At 35.6% G+C, this 24,466-nt stretch overlaps 1 protein-coding gene across 2 annotated transcripts in view; it reads left to right on the top strand.

Annotated features, from left to right (window-relative positions):
• LOC117332640 (carboxypeptidase D-like) overlaps positions 1–24,466 on the top strand; it is a 58,690-nt gene that overhangs the window by 23,320 nt on the left and 10,904 nt on the right. For both annotated transcript variants that reach the window (XM_033891625.1, XM_033891626.1), the window contains 20 exons: positions 950–1,281; positions 1,779–1,970; positions 2,722–3,008; positions 3,241–3,340; positions 3,881–4,023; positions 4,862–5,031; positions 5,496–6,033; positions 6,656–6,744; positions 7,332–7,548; positions 7,728–7,836; positions 8,771–8,926; positions 9,332–9,500; positions 10,312–10,504; positions 14,268–14,403; positions 14,871–15,017; positions 16,456–16,560; positions 17,539–17,603; positions 21,822–21,953; positions 22,398–22,586; positions 24,291–24,399. In XM_033891625.1, coding sequence (XP_033747516.1) covers positions 950–1,281; positions 1,779–1,970; positions 2,722–3,008; positions 3,241–3,340; positions 3,881–4,023; positions 4,862–5,031; positions 5,496–6,033; positions 6,656–6,744; positions 7,332–7,548; positions 7,728–7,836; positions 8,771–8,926; positions 9,332–9,500; positions 10,312–10,504; positions 14,268–14,403; positions 14,871–15,017; positions 16,456–16,560; positions 17,539–17,603; positions 21,822–21,953; positions 22,398–22,586; positions 24,291–24,399 — 3,578 coding nt within the window. The remainder of the gene's footprint in view (positions 1–949; positions 1,282–1,778; positions 1,971–2,721; positions 3,009–3,240; positions 3,341–3,880; positions 4,024–4,861; positions 5,032–5,495; positions 6,034–6,655; positions 6,745–7,331; positions 7,549–7,727; positions 7,837–8,770; positions 8,927–9,331; positions 9,501–10,311; positions 10,505–14,267; positions 14,404–14,870; positions 15,018–16,455; positions 16,561–17,538; positions 17,604–21,821; positions 21,954–22,397; positions 22,587–24,290; positions 24,400–24,466) is intronic.

A 24,466-nucleotide genomic window follows, 5' to 3' on the forward strand; every position in this document is an offset into this window, starting at 1 on the left:
TCTAAACAATGTGCGCACTATACATGGATATTTATGGTATATGGAAAAAAAATGAGGGGTGTGCTTAAATAAAATCACTTACTAGGTCAAGTTCCCATGCTAAATTAGGGTTGAAATTGATTTTGGAAGTAGACTGAGTATTTTTTTTTCATTTCTCAGGAGTCTTTGGTTTACTCGGATTTTTGCCAGAATTAAAAGCTGTGGTGTTTCACTAATATGTAAAAAATACCTTTGTTCTAAATATAAGCATCATTACATCATATCACACTATAATTTCTCTGACCTGTAATTTGTAGGCTGAAAAAAAAAAGATTATAGTTTATTTTGTTTTACAATATATAAATCTTACAAATTTTGGAAGTAATTTTAGAATTAAATTAGGTAACAGCCACTGAACTATGGTAGCTACTAGCTAGACATTAGATGGCTTAGCTTGGTATATGGGAGGCAAAGAACAGGTATACAAGTTATAATGATTGTAGATTGTTCTGACAGATCAGTTAGACAAGAAAGCCTTTTACTGACTTCACTTAAGTATGTCTATCCTTTTTATCACAGAAAAAAAAAGAAAGATTATTAATATAACAATTCATCTTCCTTTACAGAAATTCTTATACAATGTATTGTATTCCGATTCCCTATATATTGTAGATACTCTTAAAAACCATGCCTTCGCAAACATGTTATTTATAATGAGGCCGTATACATTTAGTACTCTGCAGTAGTAAATAAGTTGTGTTTGAATCATCAACCATGTCAGTAGAAGTGATGGGAACCTAGCTGGGCTGCAAATCCATATTAGATTGTTATTAGTTTCCATTACCATGGTATAATGATTCCGTCACTAGTTGCAAACCAGTTTTCATTCTGAATTATTCACAGTAGAGAACCAACATACATATGTTTGTCATGTCCTGTTCATTTAGTATTTTATTGTGTTTTTTCTCAGTGGATCACAATCTGCACCTCCAACATCCACACCTTTGACATCGACGGCAAACACAACTCCCAAGCCAACAACTCCTGAACCAGAGGCAGACACCATAGATGTTCTGGTAGGTCACATCAACAAAATCCGTGACGCTTCTCACAGGGAAAATCTCAAATTCATAGAGCCTGCGGAACTCAAGCATCACCACTATACAGATCTACAAGCTTTCCTGGAGAATATCACCCACAGGTACCCTCATATCACTCGCCTGTACAGTGTAGGAGTGAGTGTCCAGGGGAGACAACTCTGGACCATGGAGATATCCGATAACCCAGGAGTACATGAGGCGGGTGAGTTCATTTAAAGCAGAAGAAATTCACACCTGAAGAGTTTTGTTTGAGGTAGATTTAAGGAAATGCTTATGTTGTTGAGTTTATCTAAAGGATGTTGTGAAAAGTCTCTGATCCTCAGATGGTCCTGAACTAAGTTTTTTCTGGTTGGTATGAAATCCACAACACATTTCAAACTTCTTATCAAATTTCCCCAGTGGGATTTGGCTCTTACTTGCCTGAAATGATTATAAGATGGTTCTTTGGGTTGCTCAGAATCCAAGATGGCCACCATGGCCAAGATACAGTACTATATATATATATATATTACACTATCCCAATAGATGTCAGTACTGCTCGACTGCTACTGAGTATGTGTACTACAATTATAGTACTCTAAGGGTCTTTAAAGTCAGATGACCATTAAAACCCAGCATGGACCTCTTCTTTTTTATGCAAAGCTGTTACCTCATGTAATTTCAATCTATTAGTGACATATTTCTATATGTTTACTACAGGTGAACCAGAGTTTAAGTACATCGGAAACATGCACGGTAATGAGGTTGTCGGTCGTGAGATGCTGCTGTCACTTATACAACTACTATGTGATAATTACAATAACAACCACTTCATCTCTCTCCTCGTGAACTTCACCAGAATACACATCATGCCTTCCATGAACCCAGATGGATATGAAATCTCGACAGAAGGTATGATTTTTTATCTCAAATAAAGTTTCTCCAATCTTGGACACAATTAATTAATGATACAACATTTCAAAGAAAGAATGCAATGCTTGTCAATAAATGCACAATGTATATAGAAATATATTTTATTAACACAAACAAATGGAAAAAAAAGGTGTTGACATACAAATTAATGCTTAAGGCCGAAAGTTACGTACCAAGTATAAAGGCAGAATGTGATAGATTTTCTTCGGAATGCAATTATTTATTTACTCACTTTAGATTGACAAATTCAAGAGAGAAACTCAAACTTTTTAATTGTGTAAAATATGTAACTATTGATATTTCACAAAATATTTAACAGCCTATTGTTTTCAATTGATCATAAACAGTCTATTCTTGTTTTCAATTGATCATAAAAACTCATCAGAGATTTAGCATCTATGATGTCAATAGTTGCGCCTCATGCAAACTTTTTTAGGTCGAAATTCCTTAAAATAATCGCCAGTCTCCCATAAAATATCATTGGACAGGTGTAGGCCGATGTAAAATATTTTTCTAGGTTGTTGAATTCACCCTCTATTAAATAGCAAAAATTAGTCACCCAATAAAAGGTGTTGAGCGGTTTTGAGACTGGAATAGACTACCTAAGGCCAAAACGATCTCTATATTTGCTTCATCTTACGTGCTTGAAAAAAATTAGTGTAGGCAGGTAATTATAATTAAGCTAATTATTTTGTTGTCTACAATTTTTTGATTTTTTTTTCTTTGCAAGGAGACCGTGTTGGGACACGAGGACGAGAAAATTCCAACTTCATTGACCTGAACAGGAATTTTCCTGACAGATTTGACGTTGCCAACACAATAAATCGTGTTCAGGAACCTGAGACTATTGCTGTGATGGATTGGGTCAAGAAATACCCCTTTGTTTTATCGGCAAATCTCCATGGTGGCACCCTTGTGGCCAACTATCCATACGATGACAACGCTGCTGGTATTGCGACTTACACCAAATGTCCTGATGATAGCATTTTCAAACAAGTGTCCGTGGCTTACTCCTTGGTATGTGAACTTTGTTGTTTTAATGGTGATAAAAATTGAATGAGTTTGCCTCAGGAAATATGTAACTGTCACTCACCTGTCACTTTCTGACATAGAACAATAGTTTGAACTGATTCCTTCATAAATTATGTAACCTTTATTTTGATTGGCTCATTCCATCTGACTAAATATTCAACCTTTATTCTGATTGGCTCTTTCCATCTAACTTAATATCTAACCTTTATTTTGATAGGCCCATTCTACCATGCACAATGGCCATCCCTGTACAGACCAGAGCGATGAATACTTTAAGGAAGGGATCACTAACGGAGCTGACTGGTACAGTGTGGCAGGTTGGCAACAGTACTATTTATTCTAGTGAATTATTTACTTGTTTTACAACAGAAAATGGCAGTACAGACTCTTTGATGAATTATTAGTGGAAATTGTACAGAGCGGTTCAAATATTTGTTTTGAAGATGTGTCATAGTTGTTATGCAGTTTTAAAAATGTGTTCTCTTTGCACAATAAGTCACTGATAAATAAAAGGGGTAAGAAATATTCTCTTATAAAATTAGCCGTATTTAAATAAAAAAAATTGCAATATTCCTTTATGTTACATTAAGCCTTGAATATAATATATGGGAGTGAAAAATTCCTGCTGTATAATGTCAGTGAGTTATGGATAATTGTACATTATGCCTTGAATATAATATATGGGAGTGAAAAATTCCTGCTGTATAATGTCAGTGAGTTATGGATAATTATACATTAAGCCTTGAATATAATATATGGGAGTGAAGTATTCCTGTTATATCTTGTCAGTGAAATACGGATAAATGTGCAGATCAGCCATGAATGAATGAGCAACAGTAGCATTGTCTATATTACAGGAGGAATGCAGGACTGGAACTATGCCTTCACTAACTGTTTTGAAATTACCCTAGAGCTTGGCTGTATTAAGTACCCTATGGCTGTCAATTTACCCCAGTACTGGAGTGCCAACAAATACGCTCTTCTTGTCTTCATGGGACAGGTAAGGACAAGAGATGTGCCTGTGTTTCTGGTTATAAGTCCCCCACTGGGAACCTGGGAGACTGTAAAATTCTGTTGTGTCAGCTTGTCTTTCCATCCTTCAGCATCTTGTCTGGGCTCTATCTCATACACTATTTGTCACTGGAACTTGGGACAGAGAGTTCACCAAAGTGAGGTGCTGTGTGTGCCGTGTTTCAAAAGAAAGTCACTTTAACCTACTTTCTGTCCTTTTGACTGCATCAGGTTGGAGATCATTATTTGGCAAATTGTCTTGTACTTCTTTGGCCCTGTGAGTTTTCATTCCACTTGTCCTGACCTTTACATAATATCAGACAAAATTGTGAAAGTTCAATGGTTGTGAACGTTTGTAAATCCAAATGGTTTGGATGACCTATAGCCATTGTTGGAAACTTATTATCAAGTGTCAGTGGTGGGATTCAGCTTAAATTTGTCTTGAATGACCCTGAGATGGTCTAAACCAAGATGTCACCTTGGAAATTGATGATTCTGAAAAACATTAACGAAAACAAGCTGAAAAAGTGTTGATATTTTTCAGATTTATTAATTTATCTGGCCTAGAGGACCAAGGAGAGCATACAGTGCTACCCTGATGTCCATCTGTCATCAGTCTTTTCTTCTTGACCACTGTATAATGAGATTTACTCAAATTTGTTTGAAAACATAGTTTTAACTTAAGTCACAGAATGTTCAATGTGTCAGAGGTATTCAAGTTTGTTTGAAAACATAGTTTTAACTTAAGTCACAGAATGTTCTATGTGTCAGAGGTCAAATATGTACATCATTATGTATATATGATATAATGAACTTTTAAACTGTAGGTACACAAGGGAGTGCGGGGATTTGTGATGGACCAGGAGACTGGACTTGGTTTATCTGATGCCAAAATCACTGTTGATGGGATCAACCACACCATTAGCACAGCAACAGAGGGAGACTACTGGCGTTTATTGTCTCCGGGCGATTACGTCATAACAGCAAGCCATCACATGTATGTAGGATAATTTATCAAGAGCTATGGTAGTATTCCAGAATGTTATATTCAATTGGTGTAGTCTGCAAATGAATATGTGTGTAGGTAAAAAAAGGCATGGAGGCAATTTTTGCAGCAGACAGCTATGCTTCATTACCTACAGATAACTAGTATCTGTTCCCAAAATGATCAGATGCCAATAGATTTCAGAGCTCATCATTCACTTAAAACTTCTTTTAGGATCAAACATAAATGCTTTGCAGTTAAACCAAGTAAAAAAAAAACTCAAATTCCGACATGTTTTGAACTTTGAATAAATTATGTGTTAAGTAGGTTCATTCATATTTCAAAAAAATAAATATTCTCTTATTTCTTGTATTTTACACTTCACCATTATTATGTTATCATCAAATGCCTCCCATTTGTGCAGATAATTTGACCTAAGTACACCTTTTAACCTTGTTCTTTCTGGTACTTTCTAGGTATGCTAATCAGTCCGTGCAGGTACATGTGACCTTTGATGCTGCTGTAGAGGTCAACTTCACCCTGAGTAAGAGCCCACTGGAAGACTTTTCAGTGAAACAAGATTACGATATCCAGGAAAACATGGCTACCAAATACCAGACCTTAGATCAGATGACAGCAGAGTTAGAGAGCCTCTCCAAGAAATATACAGAGGTCATGCAAGTGGAAACTCTGGTTACTTTGGACAGCGGATTGTCAGTGCCCATGATTCATCTGTCTTCGGTCCTCGACCTCCATGAAAACAAAAAGCCACATGTACTTTTGATTGGTGGTCTCCATGGCAACGAGCCTGTAGGTGCGGAGATATTGATGAGATTTGTTCGCCATCTTCTACGCGGTTTCGACAAGAAGGATGATCACGTAATGGAGATCTTCAATGATTTTCATCTACATTTAATCCCTTATCTCAATGTTGATGGATTTGACACAAATCAAAAGGCCGACTGTGTGTCGGACATGAGTATGCAGATGTCCACGAATCAACTTAAACTGAATGTAAGATGATCAGTTTAACCTGTGTGTAGTCCCTGATGATCAAATTAATTTATAATTATGTGTAGTCTCTGTTCTGAGAACTGTTTCTATATCTCATACGAAATTTGCCCCCGGTTTCCAAAGTAATTTGTGTATGTTTCCCTCTTTGTTATTTAAAAGATCATGATTTCATAATTTTGTAATTATTAACAGACATCAAAATTAAGTGTTAAAACATCCTTGATATCCAAATGGTTATGTTTACTTCCTCTCTCGATCGATCGATCGAGAGTGAAAGTGAACATGACAACTGGAGTATTAAGGAAGGTACCAGTGTTGAAAATTTATAATCTCTTAAAAATAATTGAAATGATCAGCTTGCTGTTAATTTCCCCTAGTTTTGTTAACTGGGTAATTCTAGGAATAAACTGTAGCATAATTAAGTCTTCTTTGTAAAAGTCACATAATTTTTCAGTAAATCATAGTATCTGGAAATAAGTAATTGTTTGTAGAATGACATTTAACGATATCCACAATGAGTTAACCTTTAATGACCTTAGGGGAGATTCATAGTGTGTTAGGAGAACCAGACACTTTTTATTAAATCTTTATTAATATGGGCTAATAACTGAAACTGTTTCAGAGTCCCACAATGACAGCACTTCTGCAGCAGATGAACATCCACAAATTCAGCCTCACTCTCAGTCTCGACAGTGGTGGTCTCTTCCTGGTGTAAGTGTAACAGATGTTGTAATAAACTTTATTTACTCCACCTCCTGGAAAAAATCATCCTCGAGTTTCTGGTGGTAACAGCGATACTTGTGGAGTATAGCTGAATATTCTTCCCCGAGTCCCTACAAGTTTGCCAGTGTAACAGATCTAGGTCATATTTTTTTCCATGCCTTCTCTACGGATCAAACCAGAATATCTGGCTTACAAGTTAACTGATTGAGTTACGGGAGTTCTTTCTAGCTGAGCAGCATATTGCTTCTAGCTATATACTAGGGTTACATGATTATTACTAAAAGTGTTGTAGACAACGCATTGAAAATCATTTCTGATTACATTATTAAAATTTTATAGCAGCTTTTAAAATACATGTACTTTGTTTTACAGGTAAGAGAGGAAATTATTTAATGATTCTGTCTGAGATACTGCCAAATTTTAAAATATCTAAATTGTCTTTAAAATATTTTAGAGTGTGTTACCTATACCCTTGTAAAGAAAGTTGAAGTATATAGTGTAAATGCACTCTGTATAAATAGCATGTTTACGGTGAATCATTGTGTCTAGTTAATCGTTCCATCCCTGTACCACAGGATACCTTGGGAGAGGAAGAGAGATCGAATGTCGGCGACTGATGACGAGGCTATATTTATGTCTCTGGCACATGCCTATGCCGATGGCTATCCTGCTATCTATTCGCCCGACAGTTGTCAATCATCTGTGTCACACGGAATATTCCACGGCGGAGATCTCATCAAAAATATGTCTGGTATCCTGGACAAAGCCTACGAGGATTACCACAATTTCATGGTTGGTTTATGTTTTTATGTGTAAAAGTTTCTAATTACATTATATATACAGCATTAGAATTGATTTCGTAAAGTATCATACTCCTTGTCCTGTATTTCAGTATTTTTTAAATTTTGTTCAAATTATTTTACTGTAATTTAGGTTATGTAATTTATATGATCCTGGGAATAATTTTGCAGATTTCTGCTCATATCAGCTGTTGCCGGTACCCTCCAGCTAACGATCTACCTAACATCTGGATGAACTCTCTAACACCTCTCCTGAATATTGTTAAGAAGAGCAAGCAAGGTAATTTTACTGATATCCTATTGCCTGGCCATGTGATAAAAATCATCATTAGATCGCTAATCGGTACTAATGATGTAGAAAAAAAATTGCTGGCAATGTATAATAATTCAAATTAAAAGCCATGTTAGCAAGGGGTTGCATATTCCACCAACTCCCTCTTCAATGTAGTCGGGATGTGACCTTTGGCCTTTAACACTGACTGATGATCAACAAAATATAGCTAAAGTGTAGAATTTGATGGTGTGTTGTTATGGTGTGAAAATGAACTAAATCTGTCTAGGATTTAAAGATTTTTGTCACACATCGATGTACAGACCAAGCAATTACTATAATAACTCTTCTCCTATATACACAAAGGTTCACCGTATATTAATCCTAATTTAGACTGTGTTTCACACCAACGTTCAAATAAAAAAATCTAATAAAATGAAATGTAAATAGAGGTCAAGTCTTATGCTACCATTTCCATTTGTATTTTGGTGCTGGTAACATTCTCCTTCGGTAAAAAAGTCACAAAAAAAACAACAACAAAAAACCTGTGTTCCATTTGTAAATTTTATACTTGTCATACATGAGACATTTATAGTAGTGAAACTTTCACAACATTAATCAAATTTCCCTGGCCATATTAAATAAAAATGTTAAAAGAAAATGATGGTAGAAGTATCTGATGTCTGGTATTATAGGCATAGCTAAAAGTACATGTACAATGTATATGAAACCCTGGTAAATACTATCTGCAATATACTACTGGGCTAGAGAGAACGGCTCTTTAGCTCAATTGGTTGTGCCAAAGATTAGTAAGCTAGAGGTCCCATGTTCAATCCCTAGCTGAAGCACTGAAATACATTTAATTCATCATGCTCTCTGCTACATAGACACCTATTGTGACTCTGCCTGTTTGAATTCTTGTGGTATTTACACCGTGTTACAGCTGTATATGGAGAAATTTTGAACAACAATGGACAACCAATCAAAAATGCCACACTTAAGGTGGATCATCATTCCGTTGTCATTCCTACCTCTGAGAAAGGAGAGTTCTACGTCATCCTCGGTGCTGGACCCCACACCTTGGAGATCTCTGCTGAAGGTATGAAACTAGATGAAAATATTGCGAATTAACATGGCAGGTATAGTGAACAAATCTAAAATCCAAAAATCGGTTTCATTTCCTATACATATTCAATAACCTTTCACGTAGTCAGCGGGGTCCCGTTACCCAATTGGATGTGAAAAGATGGTTTCTGGTTCTGGTTTCCTCCCACATAACGATTATTTCTAAGTTAATTTTGCTTGTTTTGCAAATTTTTGTCAAATAAATAAAGTTGATAGTTTTAAATTGATGATTTTTTTTCAGTGGTTGTTGAATAGATATTGATTCCACAGGGTGATCTCCGATCTCATCTTGGTGAGAAACATACACCATTTGGTTAGAGAATGTATGAGATATAGATTATAACAAAAACAGTTAATATGAAATAATTGTTGGTTGTAGGTTATGAGTCACAAACCCACCAAGCCCTGATTGAGGAGGGGAAGTCTGCTCATGTACAGGTAGCCCTCAACAAGGAGCTTGACAAGATGGACTTCCACAGTCCGAGTATGGTGGGGCCTTTCCTTGCCGATGTAGCCTCCAAGTGTCCAGACATCACAGATCTACACAAGTAAAGCAGATGAATATTTTTCAAAGTCCTTGAATCTTTAAATTCATATGGTGCATGGAAACTTTTTGGTCTACTTTTGCATCCATGTGACACCCAGGGTAATTTGGGCCTGAAGGGCCGGCGAGCTTATGCCATGGAGCAACGTCCTTGATCCGTCAACATTTTCTTTAAATCGCTACTAGTCCTGAATGACTAAATGGATTTTGATGAAATTTAGTCTGAAGCATTATTGGGCAAAGGAGATCTAATGTTGTATAAATGGAGGGCGTCGTTCTCTACGGACCAGAGAGAGGGGGCCTAATAGGGGAAATATTGCAAAACAAAAAAAAAACATCTAAAGTCCTTCTTCTTGAAGACTGACAGTATTAGGTCCACATTTGATCAAAACCATAGTTGGGAGATGCAGCAAAAAAGGTAGAAAAATAATTTTAATATAACTAGTAATTTGCCATGATCACTGAAATATCTAGGTGAGTGATGCAGGCCCTCTGGGCCTCTTGTTGTTTATCCCTGTCCAGAGTTGTTCATTTTTGAAAAAAGGGTGGAAGAAGTGATCTTTTATTTTCCATTTTGTGCAAGAATTGACCAAAACTATTAAGGCTGTATAAACAGTTATATTGTACATGTCTGAAATGTTACATGTTTCAATTGACAAAGGAGTTGGTCTACATCATCAAAAAGGGCCAAGGGTACACTAGGCATTTTAGGGCTATTCCAGTAAAATACCAACCTTACAGGAGGACTCTAAGTTTGTCAAACAAGCACCACCCATAGAAGTGATTTTAAAAAAGTCACTCAATAAATTTTTCAGAATTGGCAAATCTCCAAAGAGTCATGACATTTGGATGCTGGACATTGGATCCAAGAAATCAAACGACCCTTCCTTGACGCACATCCTGTTTGTTGGCGGTGTCCATGGTAACGAAGCAGTGCCCACTGAGCTTCTACTACAGCTAGCCTATGACCTCTGTGAGAACTACAATAAAGATTACTTCATCACAAAGGTTAGTTTTGATTGTGTGAACTATTGTCTTGTTTCACAGTGGTGTCTGTGGTAAGTTGTATACATTCATGGCCATTTCTTGGTTCAAGACAGGACTTGGTTCAGAACACACTGGTTGACATGTATTCAGCTGTTGGCATTTCCATAACTTGTTTCAGGCCTTATGCAAAGAGAATATGTAGTTGTTTATACACACCATATAAGAAATAACATTGATAAAATTAAAGTATGATTCATTTAGTAATTAGATTCTTCAGAAACATGAATTAATGAAATTGAATTTGGCTCTTCTTCTGGGCTAATCTCCATCTCATATACAATTACTAAAATATAACCAATAACTTCGTATTAAATCAAAGGATCCAATTGATTATTATTGATATTGCATGTCAAGATAGTTCTTATCTGAATGGGGAAAAAAGGATTCCATTGTTGGTTCTCTCACTGGCTTTCATAGGTGAAATTATTTATCACATGCTTGTTGATAAAGGAAAAACTACATGTAAATCAGCAGAAAAGTTATAATTTGAGAAATGCCAGTGATCTTTAAAAGGAAATTTTGCAATACACATTTTAGTAGTCCCCTACCAGTGAAGCCAGGGGACTAAAGATTTTCTCTCGTTCATCTTCTACGTATGTATGTACTTTATAATGAAGGTATGTATGTGTGTACATATGAACATAATCTATGTACATAACACCAAAGTTTGTCGGCACTATAGCGGCTTCATTCCTTGAGGGATTGTGATCAAAAATCACAATGATAAAGGATCTTAATATCTCGGAACATGTTAAAGTGTCAGGATTTTTGGTCAAGGTCAATGTCATTGTCACTATGGGGCCGCAGTGGCTGAGTGATTAAGGTGCACCTCTGGGTTTCGAGTTCGAAACCCATTTGGGGCAGTTGCTTGGTACTAACCATAAGATGATGGTTTTTCTCTGGGTGCTCAGCTTTTCTTCCACCTCCAAAACCTGGCATGTCCTTAAATGTTTATAGGATGTTAAACAAAATTAACCAAACCAAAATAAACCAAATCAATGTCACTCTTACTATTTTTAGCAGTGTTACTGGGCGGGTAGGAGACATGCATTGCTTTTAGCAATACCCAGTATGCTTATTTTCTGTATATACAGATTTGAGCACAGAAAAATCAATCATTGTCTTCAGACTGTGGAATGAAAATATGTTAACATTGCAATACAGAGGAGCCCACTTATTTGCATATCGTTTATTTGAATAAACGGCTGATTTGTATAAAATTCTTGGGTCCCAATTTTTTTCTTCTTTATCTTTGCATTTTAATCCCGTGTATTTGCATCGACTAAAACACCAATTCCCGCTTATATGCATATAAAAATTCCAAAAAATCAAAACAAAAATAAAAAGTTAATATTTTTGTGATTTTCCCGTAATAAAAAATGTATGAAATGTGTTTTAACTTACATATTGATTTGACGTGATGTACAACGTTATCTAATCATTGGTTCACACTTCGTCATTACAGGTTATGTTCGATGCATCAATATCAACATTTAGTTATTATCCAGACCATATCAGTAGCAATGTGCAGAAGAATTACAGAATAAAATATTTATATGCCTCATCTTTTGATGAGATTTGTTTATTTATTAAAGCATCGATCCAAATCTGTGTTCTGTGCACTTGAACACTCGCTGAGGCATGTTGCGATCGCCATGATTGTTTACTAGGGGCGTTGCATTGTGGGGGCATATGTGTAATGAACGACAACTCTTTGTACGTGCGCCATTTTTCTAAACAAACCCAAACAACAATACACATGTCACGGTCATTTAAGACAGTCTGTTGCTTCAGCAGTTCATCATCTATGATCAAACAACTAATATACTCATAGCAGGTACACAACGCATCTCGAGACGATAATGAATGTTAATTGAAAACGATGACATTGGTTGTAGGTTATGAGTCACAAACCCACCAAGCCCTGATTGAGGAGGGGAAGTCTGCTCAAGTACAGGTAGCCCTCAACAAGGAGCTTGACAAGATGGACTTCCACAGTCCGAGTATGGTGGGACCTTTCCTTGCCGATGTAGCCTCCAAGTGTCCAGACATCACAGATCTACACAAGTAAAGCAGATGAATATTTTTCAAAGTCCTTGAATCATTAAATTCATATGGTGCATGGAGACTTTTTGGTCTACTGTTGCATCCATGTGACACCCAGGGTAATTTGGGCCTGAAGGGCCGGCGAGCTTATGCCATGGAGCAACGTCCCTCATCCGTCAACATTTCTTTAAATCGCTACTTGTCCTGAATGACTAAATGGATTTTGATGAAATTTAGTCTGAAACGTTATTGGGCAAAGGAGATCTAATGTTGTATAAATGGAGGGCGTCGTTCTCTACGGATTGGAGAGAGGGGGCCTAATAGGGGAAATATTGCAAAACAAAAAAAAACCATCTAAAGTCCTTCTTCTTGAAGACTGACAGTATTAGGTCCACATTTGATCAAAACCATAGTTGGGAGATGCAGCAAAAAAGGTAGAAAAATAATTTTAATATAACTAGTATTTTGCCATGATCACTGAAATATCTAGGTGAGTGATGCAGGCCCCCTGGGCCTCTTGTTGTTTATCCCTGTCCAGAGTTGTTCATTTTTGAAAAAAGGGTGGAAGAGGTGATCTTTTATTTTCAATTTTGTGCAAGAATTGACCAAAACTATTAAGGCTGTATAAACAGTTATATTATACATGTCTGAAATGTTACATGTTTCAGTTGACAAAGGAGTTGGTCTACATAATCAAAAAGGGCCAAGGGTACACTAGGCATTTTAGGGCTATTCCAGTAAAATACCAACCTAACAGGAGGACTCTAGGTTTGTCAAACAAGCACCATCCGTAGAAGTGATTTTTAAAAAGTCACTCAAAATATTTTTCAGAATTGGCAAATCTCCAAAGAGTCATGACATTTGGATGCTGGACATTGGATCCAAGAAATCAAACGACCCTTCCTTGACGCACATCCTGTTTGTTGGCGGTGTCCATGGTAATGAAGCAGTGCCCACTGAGCTTCTACTACAGCTAGCCTATGACCTCTGTGAGAACTACAATAAAGATTACTTCATAACAAAGGTTAGTTTTGATTGTGTGAACTATTGTCTTGTTTCACAGTGGTGTCTGTGTTAAGGTTGTTCATGGCCATTTCTTGGTTCAAGACAGGACTTGGTTCAGAACACACTGGCTGACCTGTATTCAGCTGTTGGCATTTCCATAACTTGTTTCAGGCCTTATGCAAAGAGAATATGTAGTTGTTTATACACACCATATAAGAAATAACATAGATAAAATTAAAATATGATTCATTTAGCAATTAGATTCTTCAGAAACATGAATTAATGAAATTGAATTTGGCTCTTCTTGCGGGCTAATCTCCATCTCATATACATTTACTAAAATATAACCAACTAACTTCGTATTAAATCAAAGGATCCAATGTATTAATATTGATATTGCATGTCAAGATAGTTCTTATCTGAATGGGGAAAAAAGGATTCTGTATCAAAACAGTTAAAGATCACAAGAATTGTACCTCACTGTGACGAAGGACCAGAACTAAGGCTTAAGTCTTAATAAAAAATTTGTCTGAATTTTTAAGTCATCTGACCCAAAGGTGTGGAGAATGGGTAGTATTAGGCCATCATTAGGTTGGCATTTCTATTCTTTATCATATATTTCTAGGTTTCCTACATCTAATTAAATGATGGTTTTTTTTTCTTATTTCGACAGGCATTGAATAGTTCTGTCATACATATCGTACCCAGTATGAACCCAGATGGCGCCACTATTGCTGTTGCGGGAGAATGCAATGGAAAATTGGGAAGCAAAAACTCCAATGATGTTGACCTAGATATGAATTTTGACAGTAAGTCATGATCATCAACTTTCAATTATCTCATTATTTTAATGTAAAATATGGAATTACAATGAAAAATTGACTTTCGAAAATCATGCCAAAATTTACATAGTATTATATATCGATTTTATTTTTCAGGAATTTTATGATCTAATACTGCTGTACTATATGTAATTAAAGATGTTAACTGTCATCTGCAGTTTTGTTGTCAACATGTGAATGGAATTAATGAATTGAACTGAATGGATAAATGATTTATTGAATTAAATTGATAAAATAACAATTTCAATCATAGGTTTTTTGCCCGTTTTTCAGTGGACTAGCCCCTTTAGGCTTTTACCAAGGAAAATATGGTAAACTATATGTGGAAGCAGTAATATTTTGTAACAGTTATCGAGCTTACAAGCTGTCATGTTGTTATTCTGTTGAAATCTTAATTTGTTGGTTTTATGTGGAGTCCATTATCTCCCCTTCAGGTAAATATGTGAACAGGACTGGAGCCCTAGAAGGGGAGACTAGGGATCTGTCTGAGTGGATGTTTAGATCACCTCCTACTGTCACCATCATTCTCAGTGGAGGTTCGCTTGGGGTCACACACCCGTACCGGTCAAACAACCCCAACGGTAAGTTATCTCCCTTTGTGGTTTGATACTGTTGTCTTGCAAGAATGATCATCACATGGGTCACATACCAATAAATTAGAATAATAGAATTTTCCCTTTGTTAAGATTTCAGAAATTTTTAGTTTGAAACAATATGAAAAAATAAAAGCATTTAATGCAAAGTGTCCAACTTTGATATGATGCAATCTGATCGAAAACAATTTAAAGGGGCATTCCTTCTTTCAGATATCAGAAGGGTGCAAAATTTCTATTGATAAAATCTATGCCCGAATGAGGATTAACCGAGTTTTTGTGCCTACCTGTAATGAAAGTAATATCTAAATGCAACGTAAAATGACGTTTCGTACACAAATACTGTCTGCTTTTGCGGTAATTAGTGAAGGAATGTCCCTTTAAGTTTATTTTTGTTCAGGACAGTCTTTACCAGACTAAATATTATATTATATTTATGACATGATACAGTAACTTCCAGTAAACAGTAGTTCAGGGTTTGATACTGGCTTTGTAATTAAAGAATAGTTCTTGGTCGCTCCAGTGTTTGTTTGTTATTTTTAAACAAATTAACATTAGATGCTGAGACATTATGTTCTGACAAGTTATTCCATATACATGTAAATACACATCTGATCGAAATAAAAGTTCTTCCTTAACAAAATCATTGAATGTTTTGGGTATATTTTATACCCCCTCATTGAAATGGGGGGATATAGTATTACCCATGTCCGACCCATCCCGTCCCGTCCCGTCCCGTCCCAATATAATGTAACTAGCTAATCTCAGGAACTGCTGATCCCCACCAAATGTTTCAGGTTGCAAGCATGCAACTTGTTGATTAATCAATTGTGTAGAACGGTGTGAAATGCCACCTATAACCTCTCCTTTATCCAATGCATCTGCCCATTTATCCAAGACCTCTCATAATTGAAATGAAGTCGATCTTCTTGATATAAAGCCATGTTGTTTCTTTGAAAAGTGTCTGTTTATCTTCATGGATCTTAAATACAACGTATATTAGTCTATCTGGACGATAGTTACCTGGGTCACACTTGTCACCTTTCTTGAAAATAGCACATTCTGTAGCTTCTTTCCTTTCATCTGGTGGTATTCTGGTAAAAAGTGATTGATTGAATAATGAAAATGATTGAACAATTGAAAATGGTGAATAAAGATAAAAAGTTGAGAAAAAAACAAAGGTGGCAGAAATCTGAAAAAAAATGGAAAAAACAGTGAATAGTGGAAGAAAACAGTGATAGATGAGAAAAAAAAAGTAAAGATGGGAAATAATTCTAAAAAGTATGATAAAAGGGAAAGACAGTGAAAGATCATAACTGAGATTAATCTTGATTGTTATTTGTTGTGTGTTGTGTGATTGTTTTATGTTTTGTGTTATGTGATTAACCCATGATTGTATCATTAATACCATCTCTATATTTTTCAGCCACCCTGGGTACTACAGAGAAGATTGTACTAGACTACTTAGGCAAGACCTATATCAACAACCATCCATTGATGAAGGCTGGAAAGATTTCCTGTAATGGTTCTGGTAAGGGTAATAATATTGTGGTCTTCTATACTCTCATTCCGGGTAATTCCTGGTAAGACGGACAATGTACCTGCTGCCCACATTGCATGATCATATAAGAGGCAACTAAATTTGAGATCATATCTTTTCTCAACTGTCTTCTACTTAATCTTCTCCCTTGACGCTGCCTCTCAGTTTTTCTTTTTTGTTCGCCCCCTGTGAGGAAGGCCATGGGTTTCTATCCCGTGGCTGAGACATACCAGAGTTTCTTAAAATGGTTATTTGTAATCGGCATTCCGGAAGTGGGATGACTGGTTCGTCCATTGTCAGTTTAGTGTGACTGGGTGTCTTTGGCAGTGTGCTTCAGTGAGGTAGCACTATAAAGTCTTCATCAGTTCTGTGCTATCACAAGGAGACAAGCATGGACATACCACAAAATATACACACACAACACCTTCACACAGGAGAGGTCATCCTTAAATAACCTTAGCTTTTGATAGGACTTTTAACAGTACTAAATTTTAAACCAAACCAAACTGCAAACCCCTGTAATACTTGTGGTAAGAAACTATTCTTTCTGCCAAGAACAAAGTTTACTGGCTACACTTGATACCAGTTGTTTTCTTAAAACTTATCACCTTGTGTTGAACACACTGAACCCTAATGAGAAAGAAATTGAAAAACAATACTGTATACCTTACTAATTTTCGTCCCCGTTTAATTTTCACCATCTTGGGGAACTTGATAAGTCCTCAGTGCTCCGAGTGCAACTGTACATGTATGGAGAATTCCGAACGGAATTTTCCGATTTTACAAACGAGGAAAGGGACATTTCTTGAAAACAATTTAGGGCGAATTTAAAATGGGGCAAATACGTTTTGTGTTACTCAAGTGTGAAAATAATCTGGGGCGAAAATTACCAGGTATACAGTATGTCAAAATATATGTTGGTTAGAGTTTGCTGATAAAAAACTAACCTTAACATTTCTTTGTCTACAGATGTTCCGTTAGGCAGTAATGTAGTGGCCGCCTCCAAACTTCACCCACATTACGGCAGTCTGTTGGTGAGTACATGGTCTTGTTAAATCTGTTAATTACTGTATTGATGGTTAACTTGTTGGACACGTGAGCTAATATTTTTGATCCCTGAATCCACATGACCTGCTTAAACACTACCCAAGATTTAAACTTTCAACTGTAATGCAGTCAGCTATTAGATTTATACAGGAAATGCCATTGTCAATGTATAAATGATGGTCAACACATCATCTTTAGTGCCAGTTGTTTATCATTGCATCAGTAAACGTTAACAAAGTTAACGACCATACAACATAAAATAATAACACCTATCATTACCTTATTTCTTACAGTCATAAATTACTGCACTCTTTTTATTACAGATATATGAACGTGTTCTGTAATTATATGAATAATGCCAAAACCTGGCACATCCTTAAATGACCCTGGCTGTTAATAGGACGTTAAAGAAAAACAAACCAATTATATGGATACACATACATTGATATAAATATAGCTATATAATAATCCACAAAGTTTATATTATGGATGTACAATCACTACAGCGGTATGCTGTTCATACTTTTAAATTTATACATGTACATGATGATCATAAACCATTTACGTTTACATCGTATTGGAAATATTTACTTATACAGTGGAACTTCGTTAACTCGAACTCGGATAACTCGAATACCCTGCTTAACTCGAAGTACCTCGTCGGTCCCAGCCGAATTCTCTCTTTATCTTAGTAAAGAAAACTCGGAAAACTCGAACTCGGATAATACGAAGTGAAAATTTGGTCCCGACAATAAAAATCCTATTTGAAATGATCGAATAACTCGAAGTATAATTTTCGTCGATCGGTGGTAAACGCCGACATTTTTTAAGAGCTAAATTCCGTTTGTAATACTGAACATATCAGCACTACTAACCTACATGCTATTATAAGTGTTTCATAAATTCATAAAAGAAATTGTCGGTTGAATCTTATAACAACATGTTTTGGTGATAAAAAGTACTGCTTTACTTACATCAGGTAATTTCCTAAGGCGGTCGCCGATATTAGTACACACGATAGTCAACAACTCATCTACCCTTTCGCTCAAGCGGAACTAATCTCTGACACACCGGTAGATCTACCCGGCTGATGTTTTTACAGGTGTAGAAATGAAACAGTCGCCGGCGCCTATTAAATCTTTAAACTGCTGAAACTATAGCGTAATTACTGCTAAGGTGTTCAGAGTACAACTGTAACGGTCAGTGCTGTCTATTAAATCGGATAAAACGCCAGCTCAGTTACAGTAACATTTTATACACACATGCGCAGCCTAACTTCCGGTGCTAATACACATGGAAATGGCATGGTTATCAATAAAAAGTAAGTAGGCCGATCAAACAGTATTTTATATGTCCAATAAAAGGTAATGGTTCTGTTACATTTTGCATGCAATCTGTGTTAAACTCAAACGGTTACCGGGTATTTGATTTGACATGAATAACTTGTTATTTTGTCGAATTCCGTTTTATCGTTTACCTTTTGCAAACATGACTTGGACATCAGATCGTTCTTGAAGTGACTAAGTGAAAGAAACTTTATCGTGACTGTATATCGGGAAAACTACACCAAATTACAAGTAACATAACGAAACATTACATATATATTTACATGTATTGACCAGTCTTCACACTAAACTGATGAGCGACAGAGTGAAGTTATAATGATTATATAATGTTGACAAATATTGACCAAACTTTTCACCAAAAATGATAACTCGCTTAATTCGAACACTCGGATAACTCAAAGTTTTTCGTGGTCCCGTCGACTTCGAGTTAACGAAGTTCCACTGTACATACAATACCTATAATACCTACCCTAACAATGGGTCAAGGGTCAAATAACTATCATCTGGAATATCCAATGGTAACTGCAATGATTTACAATTATTCTTAGTCTTAACTGTACATAGTTTATCATTGTAACATACCTAAAATCTGTCTTGACGGCGACTACATATTTGATCCATCCGTAGACAATGGCTACTTTTTTACTTCCCGCCAAGTGCAAACAAAAGTGACCACAAAAGACAACACATGGACACATATAATGATGACATCACATAGGAATTACTGGACATTACATACATGTATATACGTATACGGGCGATAATGACACTAAACTGATGAGCGACAGAGCGAAGTTATAATGATTATATAATGTTGACAAATATTGACCAAACTTTTCACCAAAAATGATAACTCGCTTATTCGAACACTCGGATAACTCAAAGTTTTTTCGTGGTCCCGTCGACTTCGAGTTAACGAAGTTCCACTGTACATACAATACCTATAATACCTACCCTAACAATGGGTCAAGGGTCAAATAACTATCATCTGGAATATCCAGGACAATGATGAATCTAAAAACTGCAAATAAGATAAACTGCTAATAAGACAATGTTACACTTGGACCCGTAGGACAGCAAAACTATTATCTTATAAAAAGATTAACGGAACGTATTCATGAACTTAACGTCTAGCTGTTACCGAATATATGGACTATAATATTTTACTTAATATATAAAAGATTATTACATGCTATTTCATTTTATAAAATACATAAATGGTAACTGCAATGATTTACAATTATTCTTAGTCTTAACTGTACATAGTTTATCATTGTAACATACCTACAATCTGTCTTGACGACGACTACATATTTGATCCGTCCGTAGACAATGGCTACCTTTTTACTTCCCGCCAAGTACAAACAAAAGTGACCACAAAAGACAACACATGGACACATATAATAATGACGTCACATAGGTATTACTGGACATTACATACATGTATATACGTATACGGGCGATAATGACACTAAACTGATGAGCGACAGAGCGAAGTTATAATGATTATATAATGTTGACAAATATTGACCAAACTTTTCACCAAAAATGATAACTCGCTTATTCGAACACTCGGATAACTCAAAGTTTTTTCGTGGTCCCGTCCACTTCGAGTTAACGAAGTTCCACTGTACATACAATACCTATAATACCTACCCTAACAATGGGTCAAGGGTCAAATAACTATCATCTGGAATATCCAGGACAATGATGAATCTAAAAACTGCAAATAAAATAAACCGCTAATAAGACAATGTTACACTTATATAGACAGCAAAACTATTATCTTGTAAAAAGATTAACGGAACGTATTCATGAACTTAACGTCTAGCTGTTAACGAATATATGGACTATAATCTTTTACTTATATAAAAGATTATTACATGCTATTTCATTTTATAAAATACATATTAAATGGTAACTGCAATGATTTACAATTATTCTTAGTCTTAACTGTACATAGTTTATCATTGTAACATACCTAAAATCTATCTTGACGGCGACTACATATTTGACCGTCCGTAGACAATGGCTACTTTTTTACTTCCCGCCAAGTACAAACAAAAGTAACCACAAAAAACAACACACGGACACATATAATAATGACGTCACATAGGTATTACTGGACATTACATACATGTATATACGTATACGGGCGATAATGAGAGGCTCACTGTAACCGACGCGACGGCCAATTCCGCGCAACGCGGTATAACAATGCGGTATAAGTGCTAAAATAACAGGGACAAAATGACATTGAAAATGACCCTATTACATCAATCTACTAATATGTAGATCGTCTAAACAATCCTGAAATTTCACCAATGTGTTTTGCTTGTAATAGATTCATATATTAAAAAAAGTTAAATTGATATACATGTACAAGACTACTTTTATGTATTTGTTTTATATTGGGTACTGTTGTATATTTGTTAAATTTCACAGGGCTAATATTTTGTGGTTGTCCCAGTCGGAATTATATTTCGCCAATAAATTATGTATCAAATATTCAAAAGGTGTCTATTTTCATGCTATATCAAAATTAAATCCCCCACAGGTATAACCAACTACACGCTAATTATATTGACAAACCTTTGACATTATCAATAAAGTTATCAAATCAACATACATTTGATAAGATATATACATGTATATGAAAAAATTTAAAAGAAAAATTTCAAAAACGATAAAAAGATAAGAATTGGAAAATTCTGTATTTATCCTTAAATAATTGTTTTGATTAAAATTTTGAGAGGGCATTGGTTAGCTTACTGTTTTAAATCAATGATTCTGCAAAAATAAAGAAGGGGGCTTATTTGTGAATTGATTTGGTTAAGTAAATTGATTATATAATTCTAGGACTTTGCGTATGACTCTGTCAGCAGTACAGCTATAGAGGTTTACACTGGATGTTGTGACTACCCTGATGGCCATAAACTTCTGGCAGCATGGCACAACCACCGAACACCACTGCTGGAGATCATTAAAGAGGTATATTGATTTACATTGACAGGATTTAGTGATCATAAGATAGAGGGAGATTATTGGTGTTAAATTGTCCGTTTTCGATATGTACAGTATTTGAATAATGATTAATAATGGTTTTATCATATAAACACATGTATTCATATATATTCAGAAAGTTCCTGAACAATTTTTCAGGTAATCTTCTAAAGCATCCTTAACAGAGGATTTATATTTTCCCAATATTTTCCAAACAAACCATTACATCTCTTGGAACTCCTTTTGGAAATTTGAAATTTTTAATGTATATTGTAATTTGTTTTACTACCATCTGTTGAATCAGTCATTCAGAACACCAACCTATTGCCATCCGAGGAATTTGTTGACACCATGTTGTCCTAAAAGTAAGGATATTGTGTAAATAATTTGATAAATTTTATAGAACACTAAGTAAGGATTTGTATGCTGCAGGCTACACGTGGGGTGAAGGGATATATCTACGAAGGCAAGCAAGATAAACCAATGGTGAATGCTACTATCACAGTAAAGGGTTCTCACCATCAATATCCAGTTGACACAAGTGGCTACTACAACTTCTATCTGTCCCCTGGTCACTACAAACTAGTGGTCAACAGTGAAGGACACGAGACTCTCGAAAAGGTTGGTCAGTAAGATGAGCCTCAGACGGAGCAATTAAATTTCAAATGAGACATCCAAGATTGTTCATCTTAAAGTTTTAAAATATGGTGATTGTTGGGTATATACCATAAAAACCCCTGTAGTTTGCACAATTTGACCAAAAGGCGATGTCCAGGAGGTCCCAAAATCGCTGTTTGAAATGAAACTCATTGTGAAATGAAGAATAAGGGTTATACTGAATTGAAGTGAGTGAGGGGCACTAATGGACTTTATCTTGGCTCAAAGTTATACCTAGTTTATATACAAACTCAAACTTTGTTGTGTCAGAGGCTGATAGCCATGAAAAAATTTGAGATACGGTACATATTCATCATTCTCAATATTGTGCATAGAAGTAAACTTATGAGATAAGGAACAAGTTTATGATGATGCAGATTTTGTGATAAGGAAATTTATGATGTCATTCTATTATACCTATAAAACATGTTGGAGACGCAGATCTGAAAGATTCTTCAGTCAATGCGCATCACTGTTAATGTTGGGTCCCATTCTGTTGCTCATTAGTGTATTCATGTAAAATATACATTGTTGTACTTTGTTGCAACTTGTACATTCCAATGACGTCACATTGTTTACTGGTTTCGCGTTGTGTCTGCACTGCCTGACACGAAGGCTACATTTAGCATTTTGCAGTGTTTCTGTCAGGTTTCGATATTTTAATTGATGAGATACAGTACAGCATCATCAAATAATATTAGCTATGGATATAGTTTAACGAGAAACAGCAAGTTTAGCGTAAGAATTCTACTTTCACTTTGTCACCGCATTCCTGATCGAAGCGGGATCAATTTTCATGGCAACGATGAAGGTCGTGGTTTTAGCAAAATAGTAAACATACAAGTTTGTACGTATAACTTAAAAACGCTCCATATAATACAGTATGTCTTTGAAAATTATCTGCAAATAATAGATTTAATTAATTACGATTCGTTGGGTTCGTGTAGTGATGTTTGTTCGTTTCTATGCCGCCTTTCTACATTAAAAAATCTGAAGAGTTCCAATATCGGGACATGAACATTAATATCGATCATAGTTTTTCCAAAAGTGCAACCTTGTATCAAACTTTAAAAAATATGAAATGAGACTTCTTGGATAGGAAATTAACTCATTGATGTAGAGTTTGCTGTGCACTTGAATGATTTCCATGATAAATAGGAGAAAAGTTTGATTATAAACACTGTAGTTGGTCTTTCCCCGATAATAAATGAATGTTTTTGAAGGAAATCGTCAAAATCAATCAGATGTATAGGACTTTTCAGATGCATATTGATATACCCTTTCCATTGATTCTAGATATAACTCGTTGAAAAAAGTGATTTAGAGGTTGCACCTTACAAAAATCTCTAACGATGTTAATGTTACCACATTTACCAGTCACGTGACTAACTAAATATGCGAGTGACCAGAGAGGGCCGTCGTTATACAGAGGACAAAATGCTTACTGAGCACGTACAACATTGTAAATAGGGAAATAAAGACAAGGAAAAATTAGTGTCAAAGTTAAGGTGTTTATATAATGGAGGACAACATTAACAGTGATGCATGGATTTTCAATTTAAAGTGATCATTCTAAGTTGTGTTTAGACATGATATGAACATTTCTGAGGAAACTTTAAATAACCATTAGCAAACATATAATATCAACATACTTTCCTTTGATTTCAGAGTGTGATTGTTGCTGACGGGGAACCTAAAATGCTGAATTTGAATATTGTGATGGAAACCAAAAAATCTGAGTTTATAATTACCACATTTACTATCGTGTTAATCCTAGGTAAGTATTTTCCCTAACCTGGTCGACTTTTTCTCTCTTATTTCTCCTCTCCTTCTCTTTGATCTCC

The sequence above is a fragment of the Pecten maximus genome, chromosome 8 (genome assembly GCF_902652985.1).
Source record: "Pecten maximus chromosome 8, xPecMax1.1, whole genome shotgun sequence".
NCBI lineage: Eukaryota > Metazoa > Mollusca > Bivalvia > Pectinida > Pectinidae > Pecten > Pecten maximus.